The sequence below is a fragment of the Apteryx rowi genome, unplaced genomic scaffold (genome assembly GCF_003343035.1).
Source record: "Apteryx rowi isolate R43461 unplaced genomic scaffold, aptRow1 scaffold_142, whole genome shotgun sequence".
In the NCBI taxonomy this organism is placed as follows: Eukaryota; Metazoa; Chordata; class Aves; order Apterygiformes; family Apterygidae; genus Apteryx; species Apteryx rowi.
The window spans coordinates 505,688-522,505 of NW_020447664.1; the positions used below are offsets into that span (position 1 = coordinate 505,688).

The 16,818-nt window shown below is 53.8% G+C and overlaps 1 protein-coding gene across 1 annotated transcript; it reads right to left on the reverse strand.

Moving 5' to 3' along the window:
- Positions 1 to 9,249: 9,249 nt before the first annotated feature.
- Positions 9,250 to 14,586, reverse strand: TMEM44 (transmembrane protein 44). The gene is made up of 7 exons (XM_026058074.1): positions 14,494 to 14,586; positions 12,734 to 12,857; positions 12,045 to 12,138; positions 11,141 to 11,307; positions 10,433 to 10,519; positions 9,616 to 9,786; positions 9,250 to 9,399 (listed from the first exon to the last, which is right to left on the reverse strand). The coding sequence occupies exons 1-7, from the start codon at positions 14,505 to 14,507 to the stop codon at positions 9,250 to 9,252; spliced, it is 807 nt and encodes a 268-aa protein (XP_025913859.1). The 5' UTR covers positions 14,508 to 14,586.
- Between the last annotated feature and the right edge of the window lie 2,232 nt (positions 14,587 to 16,818).

Sequence of the window (16,818 nt, forward strand, 5' to 3'; positions counted from 1 at the left end):
TTGTTTCTAGCCAGTTTCATTTGAGACCTCCCTGTCCCTGTGCTATGAGATGCAGCAAAGTCACTCGTCCTTTCCTTTCTCCCACTCTCCTGATGATACTGACTCCATCACATCCCCTTCTTATGAAAAGGACAACTATTTGGAGGCTCACCTCATTTAGTCTCTCCTTACACAGACACTGTTCACACCCCTTGTTGTCCTAGCTCCACTCTTCATGGCCCATGTACTTCTAGGTGCTTTTGGGGGATGCCCAGAACTGTACACCCATGGCACAGCCTAGGTTAGCAAAGCAACAAAGCCCCGGTCCCGGTTTTGTTTGCAGTCCCTTCCCTAGCAGCTCCTGACGTGGCACTGCCTCTTCGATCGCAGAGCGGCACCAAGCTTATCCTTCACCGCAGCAGCCACCCCGCTTCCATGTTCTGCCTGCAAAGACACACAGGCTGTCCCCATCCACATTATTTTGCAAGTACTGGCATGTAATATAATGTGCCATTTTATCCCCCAGGCACTCAGCAATGCAAAATCCTTTCAATATATTGTGCTGCCAGCTTTGGGATTTAATACACCAAATAATCATGTATCGCTAGCAAATTTTGTGACCTCACTTTTCTCAGCTCTTCCATTGAGATACGATGATCAGGCAGGTTTACTTCCCACTCCATTGTAAAATTGACCATTTATTCCTACCTCTTAACAAGTTATTATTTGGCAAGACAACCTTCCTTCCTACTTACACCACAACAGCTTAATTTCTTCAGTGACTGATGATTTGGTTTATCTTGTCAGTGCATAAGTCAAGAATATGGATGGCTTTAGCGGGAGCTGGCAAGGAGTCAGTGACATAGCTACACAAAAAGCTACAGGCAGCCCAAAGCAAGTACATAACTCCAAATCCTTTATTATTTGCCCTCAATAATTTGTCTCCTTTTAAAACTGGCAGAGGGAAAAAAGGACACAGCCCAGCCAGTGCTGCCTGGAATCCCTATGGCTGCTAGAGGGCTTTGCAGGACAGCACATAACCCTACAGACGAGGGATGGGAAAGCGGTCAGAGTTGATTCCCATCTCCCACTTGCCTGTGTGATGGAGCAGGAGGACTCCAAGTTACCTGTTGCTTTGAGACTCAAAGTGGTGGTGAGTTGCAAAGCACTGCAAATTCAGTAGACCATTGCACATCTGTTTGAATGCCACACACACTGTGCGCACACCAGACAGCTCTGGAGATCTCAGCTTGTGCAGACATGCTCCTGCTGCTTTAGAAAATAGCTGAGGTGCCCACCCCACAGTCTGCAGCAGAGACTTTTGTTTCACTTTGTGTTATCTTATCGCCATAGGAAAGGCAATACAGCAGAAGAATTTCCTTTCCTTTATGTTTCCAGCCTTTCCATTGTCTAGCGTCTGGATTTCTGAGCCTCAGTACTCAGCAATTCAGCTCAGGCCATTAGAAACACGAATGCAGAGGCTTCTTATCGACCTGAGCTCTGCAAAGCCTCCTTTTGCTGCTGCAGGCAAACCAAGCAGGGTCTGGCCACCCCAGCTCCCCATCCCTCACCCTGTTAACAAGTGGTGCATTTCCCACTGCCCAAGGCTCAGCCATTCACCTGGAGGAAAGGCAGCACCAGGCAGGATGCACTGCTGAGATTAAATCATGGCAATGAAATGTACAGTCTCTGGCTGTACGGTACCCCCTTCTTTCCTTCTTCCAGTTTCTTTAGCATGAGCAGAGCCTGAAGGCTAGGGCAGGTTGCGTGCCTTTGGGAAAGAAGGACAGCTCAGTGTCTGGCACCTCAGAAAAGCCCATGGGAGACACCATCAGTCCAGGGCTACAGGAAAGGCTCTTTCCCTGTCGTACTCCTCACAGGAGCTGCCACTACTCGTCTCGGGGCAGCTCTTAGAGAGCTCCCAGCAAAGAGTTAAGCTCTGGCTAAACCGGCAGCAGGCTGAGCCAGGAGCTGGGCAGTCACAGAGGCCGGCAGCAGGCTGCGTGCATACTGGCCAGGAGATATGGCTCACATGGTGCATGAGGCGCCTGCACAGCAGGGTCATGGCTCTTGGGCTGGCCCTGGCTGTGTTCTCCATCTCTCCTGTGTGCATGAGGCTCTTCTCTTCCTCAGTGCTCTGTAACATAGAGGAACAGAACAGCGGCCAGGCAGGCCCCAGAATCCCCATCCTGGATCCATCTGCACACCTCTGCTGACACAGACAGCTCAGGGTTAATGTCCAGCAAGCCCTGTGCTCCTCCTGCCTGCATCCCAGGGGCTGGGGCAGGATGGCATGCTGCAGCTTTGAAAGATGCGGGTGAGGTTCTGGACAAAGCAGCGCTTCATGTGTAACAAATGCATTAGTGTGGGCTGTGGGGTCCTGGGGATCCCACACGCTGCAGCTGCTCACTAGCTCACACATGGCCCAAGGCATTTGAATGCGTCCAACACCAGGAATGCAAACTGGCTGCTTCCTCCTGACCTTTGCATGGGCTCCCATGTTTCTGCAGCTTCCTCTGGTCTGCACCACACTACTCTTGAGGCACAAAAACCATCACAGGGCACCAAGTTCAGCTTTGACCAGGAATCTGTCTGCCCATTCAAGGAATTTGCAGCACTGTTGCTATGGTTGTCAGTGGGAGCCAACAGTAACTGCCAGGTGGAGCATGCTCTGTGAGATGGGTCAATGTCCCCATATATAGCACCTAAGGCACATACTACCTTCCACGTGGGTTTGTTTCTCACTGATCCCTGGCTTGCAGCACTTACATTTAGCAGTCCAGGGATGAACGGGAAGTGTTGTAGCCACCTGTGGGAGGCCGTGGTGGGGACTGTTCCCATCTCCTGCCTTGCTGGGAAGATCAGCAGACTTCAGTTCTAGAGTCTACAGAGCATTACTGGGATGCTCTCCTTAGCCTGGGGCTTGTAATACCAAATGCTGGGCAAAACACCAGCCCAGCCTAAGGAGACTGCTGGGGTTAAACATGGCTGTGAGGCTGCATCTCCCCCATCCCCAATCCCAGGGATGTAGCAAACAGCACCAGGGAAGGGAGAGCCATGCACCTTGCTGCGGCAGGACAAGGGCAAAATGAGACGCCGAGAGCCATCACCGCTCCACCCAGGCAGTGCTCTGGGCAAGGCATGGCAGCCTGGCATTGCGCCCCGAAGTTTATCACCTTTCCCAGGGGACCCCCGAGGAAGCACCTTCTGCTCTTTCCTCAGACTGCCTGCTACTGTTTGCTCTGCCAGAGAGATGGGTGCTCGAGGAGTCTTGGAGAGGCTGCAGGTTGTCCGAAGGTGCCTGGGCACAGCACTGAGCTGTTCTTGAGCAGGAGATGTTGAACAGCAGGGCTAGGCCGGCTCCACTGCACGGTCACATCTTCAAAATCCCACTGCAAAGAGAAAGGATCTCCTAGTTATGTACCCAGGTGTGAGGGAGACCTAAGGAGATCACTGCTCCCCTTGGGTGCACATGGGCATTACAGGACCTGCTCTACCTCCTTCCAGAAAGGGGAAAGTTTCCATCTTAACATGAGGAAAAACTTTTTCACTGTGAGGGTGACAGAGCACTGGAACAGGTTGCCCCGAGAGGTGGTGGAGTCTCCTTCTCTGGAGATATTCAAAATGCGCCTGGATGCAATCCTGTGCAATGTGCTCTAGGTGACCCTGCTTGAGCAGGGGGGTTGGACTAGATGATCTCCAGAGGTCCCTTCCAACCTCAGTGATTCTGTGATTCTGTGATTCTGTGAAATTGGCCACATTTGAAACTAGAAATCACTCATTTCTCCCCTTCTCCTTCGCAATGCATACAAAGCTCAAAGTAAATCAACTTTCAGTTTCCATTTTTCTCATGCCCTTCCATATTCCCCACCAGTCAACATGAAGAAAGGGCTCAGGAGCACAGAAAGTAAGGGGCTGAATGAAACATGGGATGTTTCAATAGAGAGAGAATCTCCTTTTCTTGGGACCCATACAGCCAAGTTTCCTGAGTACCTGCCTGCACCACCATGAGCGCAGCCAGTTCTGAGAGCCACCAAGCAGAGATGGCCTTTCCCTCTGCCCCCTTCCCTCCCAGGGACACTGATCACATTCAGCAGTGGCTCATTGTAAGGCCCTTCCCACCTGGCCTGATCTTGGCAGCGTTTACACCCCCACGCTGCAGACAGAGCCACTCTCCCTGTGAGCCCAAAAGAGCAAATGCAGCGAGAGGGCCAGAAGCAGCCGTTCCTTGCTTGCGGCTTGGCTACTGCATGGAGGAAGAGTGCTGCAACCAACCCCGTAGGACACCCCTGCACAGCAGATTCCTGTCCCCCGAGGGGGTTCCCAGGACAAGTGGCTGGTAAGCAGCTAAAAGCCTTGCTGCTTTCAGGGCAGGAATATCTCCACACTGTTGTAGCAGGGGTTGGTTCCAGCCCTTTGCAGGCGTGCAGTGAACAGGCCCAAGGATGCCAGGCAGCACCACATCCCCAACCTGCCACAGGACAGGGACTGAACAGAGCAGGCAGAGCTCCGCTCTCCAGCCCTGCTGCATAGAAGTGCATCCAATTCATGGGAGAAGCCTCTGCTGCTATAAAAATAAAAAAAGAGAGAGAGAGAGAGAGAGAGAGAGACCTGTGAAGCCCCAGATCAAGCTCAGCCTTGTTCACCAACCTGGGCCAACAGAAAACAGCTCTGCAGAGACTTTCAGCTTCCTTTTTTTCTCTGCAGGCAGCAAAAGCGTCACTAGACTATGGTAACTTCCCGTTAGGGATGTGAAAATGTTTCTGTCTCTTTGTCTTGACTGTTATGTCTCCAAAGTGACAAAGGGCTGGGGAGCACAAGGGAGCATTTCCAGCTCCCTTTCCAGCAATATAAACCCAAGTTTGCTCCACTCAGCAAGTGGAGTCCTTCCACGCTGATACCACCCAAGAGCAGGCCCCTTTCCCATCACTGCAACAAGAACGACACTGTGGCAAAGAGTTCCTCTGACTCAGGAATGGTTTCTTTTCCTCTTGTCCTCACTGTAACCTCTCTTAATGTCTCTCTTGGGCACCTCAGGCATGTAAGCACTGAGAGATTAAACTCTACTGTACCCTGGAGATCTGGTCCCTGCCTCACTTCCAGCAGCCCAGCACAGAGCAAATCAGCAGTTCTCCATACCTGTTCTGAGTTTAAGGCTTCCCAATATTTTTGCTGCAGAAGAAAAAAAAAATCTCAGGAAAAGAGCTGGACTAGAGCTGCCGTACCAGAGAGTGGGGTGACAGAGCACAATGCTGCTCCTCACTGACATGTGGGGAAGAGGAAACGTGCTGGGAACAGAAAGGAGCTGTGAGCAGAGGGGGAAAAAAGGGCACTTCTTACCTTAAAAAAAATGCAAATCAGCATACAGAAAGAACAAGAGTTTCCATGGGCAAATAACCATGCTTTCAGAAGGGCTGGGTGTGCAGACAGAGAAACATGCTCTGTTCTGCCATGGTGTTTCAGCACAATCAGGAACGAACCACTTAAACTTTGGAAGAAGCATCCTGCAAGACCCAGGACACAGCTCCTAACTCGGCCAGTGCAAAAGCTGCTTTGCCCACCACAGCTGTTTTCAATGCCCAGTTGTGGGCTATTCCTCTGAGATTGTCTGAGGAGGTTTCTAAGAAACTGGCTAGAAACAGCTATCTCATATACTGCACTCCAGCGATACATGTATTGAAAGCCCCTGGAGACCCAGACCTCTGCCAGAAGCTTTGCAGGGATCCATAACTTGAAAAGGATTGAAAACTATTGCTGTGGGGACTATTTGCCTGTGTGACCAGAGCAGTTCTCGGGCTTGGAAAGGCCGTCCCCTAATGGCAGAAAAGTAGAATTTCAGCCTCCTTCAGAGAAATAATTAAGTATTTTTGGAACAGGCAGTGACAGTGACTACACAGTGATCTCAGCCTGATGTCAGCTCACACATGTGGGTAGCCTTTGAATGGCATCCCCTGAGGAGAGTCTTTTCCAGCCAGACAGATCCACAAAGCCATTAGTACTGATAAGCAGAGGATTTGAGAGTTTGCAGCCCACTGATGCATCCTTCCTTTCTATAAATCCATGGCTGCAACATGGATTAGCAGGACTGTAGCAGGACTGCAAACCAGTCGAGGCCACCCTGCTGCAGGATTCCCTGGCACAAAATTTGTCATCTCACAGAGCCTTGTGTTGGAACATTAGGAAAAGATCACAGAAGCCCTGGCCTTAAGCCTACCAACCACACTGTGGGCTGTGCAGTGCGATAACATTGCAGGGTGATTGGAAAATAACTTTTTCCTGTAATGCTGGCTCTGCAAAGCTGAGGGAAGTACATCGCCTGTCATGAATCACAGCTTTAGAAGAGCCTCATCATCCCAAACCAGAGTGGCTCAGGGATTTGCAGTTGGTGAGTGCATACTGGCAACCCTACTCACTCGCTCACCCACAGTGCTTCCATTTCCAGAGATAAATTGAACAATATTCCTCTCCCCCCAAAACAGACTCTGCAAAGCACACATTCTAGTAGATGGATGGCCTAGACTGCAGCAATCCAAAATGCAGTGGCAAGTCCTATATACGGAGGGACAGGCCCAGCCTTCCAGATCTCAGGGGCAGAACTGAGGCCAGAAATTGCACCAGAGTGGAAAAAGCCCTCAAACAATTATGCAACAGTAGCAGAAGGCAACGGCTCAAAAGAGATGGAAATCTTGCCCCTCTCCTGAAAATAAAACTCCATTATCTGTTAGGCAGACAGAAAAGAGAAGGACCAACATAACAATAACAACAGAAGCCCTGTGAAATTCCCACATTTGACGGTCACTTTTCCCCAGGACTGTGCCAGTTACAGCTCAGCCAGAGTAAAAAGACCTTTGAGAGAGTGTCTGGGACAGTCTGAAGGTCTGCCCTGTCTCCAGCCTGGCTTGGAGCCAGCACAGCCTCTTCAGGAATGGTCATGGACAGAGACTCACTCCCAGATGGCTCTGAGCAGGGCTATGATGATAGAGCACTATTTGTGCAAAGGTTTGTGAGCTCTGGATACACCTGCATGCACACACTGTGGCTACGGGAAGCGTGCAGTCATTACACAGAAAGCTACATGAAAGGACTCTGTTAGGTCTGCAGAGCCAAATGCTCCAGAGCCACTGCATGAACTCAATGTCTGACGTGAACAGAGATGCCCATGCAATATGATCCTAGTGTTTCACCTCCACCTGGATAGAATAAACTAGTCTCCATGCTCCTTTTCTTAGCTTTGGTCTTTCAAGCAGCCTGTGTGACTCAGCAACGTGCTGGGCACTGCTCTGGGATGGACCAGTCCGTAAAGGTCTGACAGCTCAGTGGGCCCATGCCAAAATGCACATGAGTGCTGGCTTTCCCCAGGGTGCAAGGGTCTTTGGCAAGGGGAAGGGGTCTGAAGGAAGCTTAGGCTCAGGGCCTGTTCTGCCTCACTGCAAAGATGCCCAGGCTGTGCCCACACATTCCCTGTGGGACCATGCGGCAGGAGGAGGAAAAAGAGCCATTTCTCCAGGGCAATACTCATCTGTCTTAATCACAAGATTCTTCTTTGTTAACTTTAGACCTCCTGCCTCTTCTCTTTGGACCCCCCAACACAAAGGACCCAGCAAGGGGCTGGACAGATACTACCTCCTTCCCTGCACAGCCCAGTACTCCCAGGGACACCCATCCCATGCCAAGGCTTCTGGGAAAAACTTTGTAAGACTGCAGATTCAAAACCAATTTCAATGCCCACACTAAGAGGCAGAGGCAAAACCTGGCATTTTCCAACTAGGACTCACCAAGTGCCTATTAGCTGTGATGCTCTGGGGCTGTGTGGGGASAGCTGTAGCTATGAGCTGTCCCTGGGCTGCCACTCTGCAGGGCAGATACCGTAACACTCACTCTGCAGGAGGGCAGAGCCCCAAGGGGTGGCGGGGGGAGTGGGATTAGCAGAGAAACAGCATCTAAAGAGCCAGGAACAGGCACTGACCTCAAGCTCTGAGTTAATGGACACTGCATCTGAGGAGCTGGAGGAGGAGAGCCCAGCGTGTAGGGCCGGGACAGGGGAGCAGGCAGGGGGGTCCGGTGGAGCAGGGTCTGTTGCACTCGTCTGTCCATCTCCGGGCAGCCTTGCTGCATTACAGCCAGTCTGGATATGTGACATAAAGCAAGAGGAGGATGTCAAAGGTAGGCATCACTGGGGACAGCACCAAGATGCAGCAGCCCCAGCACATGCACAGAACCTTGGGGTTCCCACTGTAACAGCATCTCCAAGCTGCTGGCCTGTCTGCGCAGCAAACGGGGGATCCCTGCTCTGCCCACGCTGTAGGCAATAGAGAGGCAGATACGTGCACTACCCCTCACATATATACACATCCATTTGCACACGCCCATGCACACACTGCACAACCACACAACCTCAAGGAGCCCATTCTCTGCTAGAGGGGCTAGAGCATCCCTGACCCACTGCAGATCCTGCCAGTGGTGCTGTCAGCCTGCCCCAGGCTGACCTGCACACCAGCCCCTGGACAGCAGCTCCACGGGTTGCACCAAACCCTGCCTGCCCTCAACACCTGCTCTGCCCTTGCTGCGCTGCTTCTCACCTGCTGTACCAGCCTGATCATCAGGTCTAGGCAATGGCTGGCTGCCACCATCCTGGGCCTGGATCTGGGTTTTGGAAACATGTTAAGCGGTGCCCAATTTGCAGTCTGTAAAGGAGAGAGAGCAACATCAGCTATGAACAAGACAGCCGGGTCAGCACCAACCCCTGCAGCAAGGGGTCCCAGCACTCTTCTCCTGGCACAGCACCTGTCTGCATCCAAACGGCAGTACCGCTCCAGCCGGCACCAGGAACTGAGGACCTGGGGTGAGTGCGGGAGGTGCTGAACAGATTCTTGGGTACAAGCAGGGCCAGACACTCAATATCTGAGACACATCAGAGCCTGCAGCCAGGCCCTCCCCTCCTCACAGATACAGCAAAGGAAGGGACCCCTGCTAGACTCTGCCTCCCGCACTGAGCCCAGGTGCTGGGGCAAAGGGACGATGTACATTTAGCAAGAAGGAATATCAGAGAGCTGCAAACTGGTCTTGAGGTGCTCTCAGGTTAGCTTAGCAGGCAAATACATGTAGCCAATGCCTTGGGGTGAAGCTGACGTTCCCAGTGACAGCAGTGCCCTGCCACATGCTGGCTCTACATACCACTCTTCCATGGGGCCATGGCCCGCAACACTCCACCCTCCCTTGGAGAGGCAAGGCAGTAACACTGCCAAGCAGGGCAGCACTCCACTCTGCCCTTCAACCACAGAGCGAGAGAAAAACCTCTTCTTCCTCTGCTCCTTCGTCATCTTCCTCTTCCTCTCCAGCCAGGAGTGGCCAGGCATCAGGAACCTCTGACACGAGCTGCCAGCCCCTCTGGCTTCTCACCATGCAGGCAACGAATGGGATCTGAGGCCCTGGTTAAGGAGCTGACGGCATTTCTGGAGTCACAGCACAGCCCCTCTCCCCTCACCAATCCCACAGCTCACAGAGCGRCACACTACGACAGGGAAAGCCAGGCAGGCACACATCGACCTGGGGGCACTGTGGCCAGGAGGAGCTGGCGTCTGTGCCCCCTTGGTGTCTGAGCTGAGAAGTCAGGGGAGAGGAGCTGGGAAAGGATACGGCCACGTCCAGCGTAGCCGAGCCGAGGGCGATCAGGAGCCAGGGCATGGCCCTCAGGACGTGTGCAGGCTGCTGGTCACGGGACACAATCGCCGCTGCATACAGGACGCCGGCTGCAGCCGAGCAGAGGGTGGCCCACAGCTGTCTCTGCAGACATGGCTTTGCCCTGCACTGGGTCACCCAGAGCCTGGTTTGGTGCCAGACCTGCCACACAGCCCAGGCCCAGCACAGCAACTGGCACAGGGACCTCGTGCACTGCTGGGAAGGGGGGTCGCTGTGCTGTCCCCTGCAGCTGCCCCAGGGACAAGCAGCGATCCCCATGGACTGCAGCCACAAGCGCCTGTGACAGAGRCCACTGGCACCCACCGTTGTCCCGCGCACAACCAGAGCACTGTGCATGCTCCTGTCCCCAGGGAAATCCTCCCAAGGCTTTTGCAACGGGATACAGGCATTACCATCACAGCCTCCAAAGGAGCAGCCCCCAGAAATACCCCTGCCACCGGGACCCTGGGGATCTTTGGCAAACATGGGGGCCCAGATAAACCTGCCACAGCCTGAGTGAATCCAGCCTGGTCTGACCTCCCTCCACCTGAGCACACCTGCGGGTTTGCTCCCAACAGCAAACACCGTACCAAGCGCTGGGGCTGGGGGCTGGCGAGCCCTGCCCTGACCCAAGGGGAGCAGCGCCAGGCAAGGCTGGGGAGCCCTGTGCACCCGTCCTGTCGGGGCACGCAGTGCTGGCAGGCAGGGGGAGCGCGGGGGGATTGCCGAGGGCTGCGCACGGCGTAAAGGCGGCCGTGCCCAGGCAAACACTTACTGCTCTGGACAGCGAGGGGATCCTGGCCATGAAGGCGATGAGGGCAGAGAGCAGCCCCAGGACAAAGCCCAGCACTTCCTTGTTGTCCTGAGGGGAGGAAGAAGAAAAACTGGAGCACCCCAAAGCTGGGAATGCCTCCCATCTCAGCTTCCCCGGAGAAGGGGCTGGAGAGAGCCCACTGCACACTGCCAGCACRGCTCCCAGGTGCTGGTGCCCTGGGCCGGATGGCAATCCCATCCCCAATGCCCCCGTGAGTCCCAGGGTAAGTCCTGGGCTCCCAGAGAGCCTCCAGCTCCAGGCACCTGTGACAAACCCCGGGACGTCACCTCCTTGGGCTGAACTTCCCTGCTGCAATTTGAGTGATCAAGAACAGAAGCGACACAGTGTACAGGACCCTGCTTTCCCCAGCCCTTGCCTCCCAGGGGTGCAGGGAGCTGGGCYGAGGATATGATCAGGGTGAGACCTGGAGAACCAGAAACAGCCTCCAGGACCTGCCCCAGGGACACAAAATACCAGAAAGCTGAGGGAACAACCCAGGCAGAGCAAAGGGAGATGTGGTGCCGAGATACTACAGGAAAAAAAAAATCCAACCAAACCAAATCCACCAGTGCTGAGACCCTGACTGAGCCCCCCACCTGCCCTCTCTCAGGCTCGGCTCTCCGTCCCTCTCGGGAGGGCGCAAGGGATGCGCAGCAGGATGCAGGTTACCTGTAAGACCATCCCGAGCAGCCTCCGCTGAGCTCCGTGGAAAGCCTCCTGGGAGGACCCGGGGCTGATCGCCATCACAAACCCGCCAGCGCCCACCGACAGGGGCAGGGCCAGGACAAGCAGGCTGTCCTGCACCCGCCTCCACCTCCTCCGCCTGCGGGGCAGACCTGTGTGGGACACGGGGCTCACTTTCCTCCGACAGCAAGAGCCTGCTGGAAACCGTCGCCCTGAGGAGGCAGCTGGGGACGTGCCCTGGGCACCCCAGCGCTGCACCCCAGCGCTGCACAACTTCCTCAGGAACAAACTCTGCCCAGAGCTCTCCTGCCGTCATGGGCTGTGCTGGGTTTCCCGGCTCCTCGTCTCACCCGTCTCCCAGGTGGCACCAACCACCCTTCCTGCAGCTCCTCTTCCTCACAGGCCCAGGGCTCCCCCCCCACCAGCCAGTTACACCCCAGACACTGCTGTCCCCGAGCACACGTGCCAGGCTGTGGAGCCAGGGCTCGCTGGGCTCCTGCTCAGCTCTCGGCACAGACACAAGCCGTCCCCGCCTGCAGCAGCCCTGCACCATGGCAGGACATGCACCTCTGCCGCAACGTCTGTGCAGGGTAAGGGGAGGGGAAGCACGCCCTGGTACCGTCTCACTGCTTTCACACCAGGAACATCACTGCCCCGCTCACTAGTCCTCGCTTTAGTCCGTGCCCCATGTGAGTGTGTTTTTTTCAGCCCTTCCAATGGGCAGTGGCTCCAGCTCCCCTCATTCCTGGGCTCCTGCCCTGGATTGCCCATCAGCTGTGCACAGAAATGATGGCACATCCAGCCTCTCTGGGAAAACAAGTTATTCCCCAGGGCCCTGCTCTAGCCCACGGCCATCGGGGTCAGGCTGAGCAACCCGCAGAACACAAACCTGCTGTCTTCAGTGCTTCAGACGGACAAACAGGAAAGAGGGTCAGCAGGAAGCGGACGATGTCGGCAGCAGCCATGTATGCGCCTGTGAGGATCTGGGGAGACACGTGAAGATTCAGGGCACAGACAACCAAACGTCCCTGAGACGCAAAACATCACACAGCAGCTCAGGGCACCTCAGCAGCCCTGCATGAGCGCATCTGCCATGCCCTGGAGCACAGATACTGGCCAGTCTTGCCCAGTCGCTTGGTTACCCCTAGAACTGGCACTTCCCAGGGTCCCACCCTGGGAACCCAGTTCTCTCCGGRCTCCCATGCACACCCCAGCCCTGCAGCCTCCCCGCACAGACCGGAACCTGCTGGGGGAACGGAAGCTGAGGACAGCAGTGAGACCCTACCCATGCCCCTCTGTTTTAGGGTGCCTCTGCGTCCTTCTGGAGCTCTAGGCCATGGGAGCTCAGGACCCTCCAAACGGGCCAGCAAGTACCTGAAACCACCAGCCAAAGATCGAGTCCCCGAGACCAGGCACTGAGCCGGGCAGCAGGCAGAGCACAGCTCAGAGCCGTCTACTCTGCCAACATGTCTTGGCCCAGGCCTGCCAAAATCCTCTCCAAGTCCCCCCCCCCCAGGGCCCCATGGGACAAGGCACAAGGCAGTTTCCCATCCCTGTTGCAGGGGGACCCTCGCCCACCTGGATGCCGAGCTGGTTGGTGAGCAGCGCCCCGACCGCGTGGCACATGTGGCCCACGAAGCTGTGCAGGATGTGCAGGACGGACCCCTCTGGCCAGCCCTCCCCTGGACACTCGCAGAACAGCCTAGGACACAGGGACGAGCTGCTCCAGCCGTGCTCAGCACTGCAGGGCTGGGGACTGCCCCTGGCCCCCAGCCACCCCGCTGCCACCCCGGCCCCAGCCCCAGCGAGTTACAGCRAGCGGGCGGTGATCCAGCACAGCGCAGCCAGCATCCAGAGCGCCCAGGACACGCAGCCCGGGTCCCCAGCCAGGCAAGCTGCCGGCCAGCCCGCATGAGGCGCACTGGCAGTGCTGCTCTGCCCTGCAGCCAGTGACCCCTGCATGGTCGGCTCCGGGCGTCCCCGAGTCCCGGCAGTGCCTGTGCAGGGAGTGCCGTGCGAGCTGGCCGGCACCGCCCTGCAGGTATAGCGCTGAGCACCGCCCTCCGCCTGGGGTAAAGCACCAAGTGCCACCCGTGCCCAGAGGTACAGCGCCAAGCACTCCCCCCAGGGGTACAGCACTGGGCACCACCAGGAGGAGACCCCCATTCCAGGGCAGAGCTCCCTACAGGACCGTGGTACAATCCCCCACGCAGGGGGATCACCTGGCACCTCACCAAACCCAGCAGGAGTTTGGCAGCCTGGAGAATCCAGGTGTCCAGGCGCCTTCCAGGCCCCAGCTAGAGGAAGCTCTCCCAGCTTCAGGAGTGAGTGCTGCCCCAGGAGGCATGGAGCAAGGCAAAGACCCACCGAGGGCAGGCAGGACCACAGCAGCCCTGGCTCTTGCCCGTGCTCTTGATGGCACCTGCTGGTGCCACAGCCAGGGCTGAGGCTCGGACAGCTCCCAGCAGCTGGCTCTCCCTCGGCTGCCACCTCTCTCCTTTGGTGAACCAGGGGCTCAGGAGCACCACAGAAATGCTGCTTAGCACCCAGGGATGCAGCACAGACAGGTGCACTCATGTTAGATAACTTGGCTCTTTCTGTCCATGACTTGGTACAACTCAGCACCAGGCAGCTCACAGATAAAGTCCTTGGGCTTCACCCTAGCAGGTCTTGGACTGCAAGGCAGCAGGATCAGCAAAGTGCTTTGAGGTTCTTCAATGGCAAAAGTGGGATAAGGGAGCTGTGACACTTATTTCTGGGGCAACAGCAAAGCACTGAGCTGTGTGGCACATGGCAGAATAAAGCAAGGACAGCTGCCACAGCAGACATGTCCACTTGCTAGCGCAGCACTGTGCTTCGAGCAAAGAAATGCTGCTGGTTATCACGGATTCCTGCCAGGTTCCTTATTCATGCGGGTCCCACCTAGCAACAAATACACCTGCCGCCACTGCATGTAGGCACTGGCACTGCCCCAGGCAGATGCCAGCACACTCCTCCTGGGAGAGGATCGCAACTGTTTCTCACTCAGTCCCACTTTTCCTGTCTTGTCTGAGCCATCTCTGTGCCCAGCCAGCTGCAATTGATAAAAACTTAAAAATGCAATCACAGCACAAGAGGGAGACTGGATTCAAATTCTGCTTTGAAGRAGGCCAGGTGTTTTTGTGGAAATTTTCCAGCAGGAAGAAGTTTTTTTTAAAAAAAAAGCTTTCTACTGAAAACATATTGATGAAACATTTCATTTTGGATCAATCTGACCCTACTCAGTTCCTCTTGCTTTCTGACCTGATCCAGAACATTTTGTTTCCACTAAGAACATGAAGCTGTATTCTCCTATTTACCTTATGAGAAGCATAGCTCAGACCTTGCATTTTCCTGAGGCTCCCTGGAAGACTCCTCTCCCTCACTGCAGACCCCTGCCTAAGCCAGGTAGAAGAGGGAGCCTCAGCAAGGATGGGCCCTGAGCAAAATGGCATCTCAGGCTCCTGCCCTGCAGGGAGGAGAGAGCAGTTAATGATGTATTTCAGGCCAGTGCAACATATCATAACAGCAGAGTTCAGTTTAAGGATGCTGAAGCAAACCTTCAAAGATCATAGGGTGCTTCTGTGTGGATGGGGAAGGAGGGCTAGAGCCCCCTTCCCAGTACCGAAAGTACCAGGTATTCTACTTTTGGGATCAAACAGCCATTGAAATGTTAGCATTTTTCCTGTGTTCTCCATCTCTGCCCCAAGCTTCAAACCAAATTCCCAAACTGGCTCCCAGCTTCTGCTGCAGATATCAATGCAACATGTAACAATGTCAGCCAGGAAAATAAATTGCTGGCATCAAAGGCAAAGCCACTAGAAAGGAGAGATAGATGCCTAGAGAGTGTTGAAAGTGCTGCAAATCCCAGAGAACAGACTGGAGCTGGTTATAGCCAGCACATTCTCTCTACATGCACAAGGCACTTTAAGAAAACAGTACTCAAAAATGGAARCTTAACTTCTGCAGAAGGCAGCAACAGAAGCAGAAAGAGGCTCATTCAGCAGGTGGCTGCAGTGGAGCACAACGCCTCCTTTGTGCAGCCTTGTGACAATAGAGTAGTCTCTGCATTGCCTCACGCTTGGCAGCTGCTCCTAGAAGCTATATTGAGCTGTCAACTTGGCTGGCCCGGCCTTCCCCAGCAAAGGCAGGGCAGGGCAGATGTGGTTCAGTAACAGACCAAACTACCACAGGAAAGCATTAATCTAACCATCTCCCTTGCCTCCTTACCTAGTATGCCCACTGCTCAACAGCAGCATAAAATATTAACGAGCCTTTGGCTCCAGAACTCTTCTTTATGATCCTCCTTCTTTATGATCCTCCTTCTATCAAGGCAAGAGGCTTCTAGCACAAGCAGTAATTTGCATGTAACAGAGCTGAGCAAACATTATTTGCTCAGCGATATTTACACTATCCTCCACTCACACAGGCAAACACCACAAGTGGTTTGGCAGGTCTTGTGGCCAAAGGTTTCTGTGAGCAGCAAGCAGAATCATTCAAAGCAGCAGGCCCTGGGGATTTCAGTTATTCACAAGATTCGAGAAGGGACTACACCAGGACACAGACTGTCCAGCAAGAAGCTCACGGAGATTTAACTCTATCCAGCTGGAACAGGTTGAGAATGCAAAAGAAGAAAACTCAGGTAGGTGCAACATGAATTAAGAATTCAAAATGCTTTGAAAGGAGGGAAATAGAAAAGAAATATTAAAATAACTTCACTAAAGGATACCCCAATAAAAAATTTGACAGGTAAGATCCCAACAAGAGTAAGACTAAAAGAAAGGGGCATTTCCAACTAACAGGTCCCTAAAATAGTATTAGGGATAAAAGCACAAACCATCGCTACGAGGAGGAGGGTGGGGAAGTCTGATAAGAGACTGATTTGGTCAAATCACAATCTTTTCAGGAAACAAAGGCAAAAATCCTCTTCTCCAAGAGACCTAGTCTCTTCTGAGAATCCAGTTTCCTTTACGGGACATTAACACGAAATGCCATTGACTGTATTAGTTCAAAAAAATTATGGTCCACTTTTACAGCTGGCAGGGAAATATCTTCCCTCCAGTGTTGTAATTAAGAACTTCAGAGGAGGGATTCAACGGGAAACTGGGGCCAAGGCAAGAGCTCTGCTGCGGGGGGACCCTTCACATGCACACTGCAGTGAAACTGGTTGTACAGGGCAAGCAGACAAAGGGTCACAAAGCCAAAAAACAGCCTGTCAGCATGCCCCAAGTCTGCTGTGGCTCCATTTAGTAGCTGCCTTGGGATCTCCATCCATGCTTAAGGCCTAGAAAGTACAAAAGTACTTAAAAAACAAAAAATAAACAAAAAAAAAAACAAGAGAGAATGCTGCCTTGTATCAGAGATGAGTGTCTACATGTGTTACTTTGCTTCAACACCTAAAAGCAAAGTACAAATCAGCTTTGCAAGCCTTTCCAATACCATCATTACTCCTTATGTCGGGCTACGGATGAACAGCACTGACCAAGTACACAAACATTTTTTCAGCATGGCAATCAAGGAGTAAATCTCACTTAAATCCCTGAAGATTGTGCGTCCCCCAAGTCAGTACAGTCTTTTTAGTGTCAAACAGTGATGCACATGTAAAAATGTTACATTATGACACTTCTGTGTTTAGAACAACGTGC

Coding starts and splice junctions, on each gene's coding strand:
- TMEM44 (XM_026058074.1), bottom strand. Junction 10,520..11,140: donor TGCTCGGGATGGTCTTACAG/GTAACCTGCATC, acceptor TCCTCCCCTCAG/GACAACAAGGAAGTGCTGGG. Junction 9,787..10,432: donor TCCCCTCGCTGTCCAGAGCA/GTAAGTGTTTGC, acceptor TGGGTGACCCAG/TGCAGGGCAAAGCCATGTCT.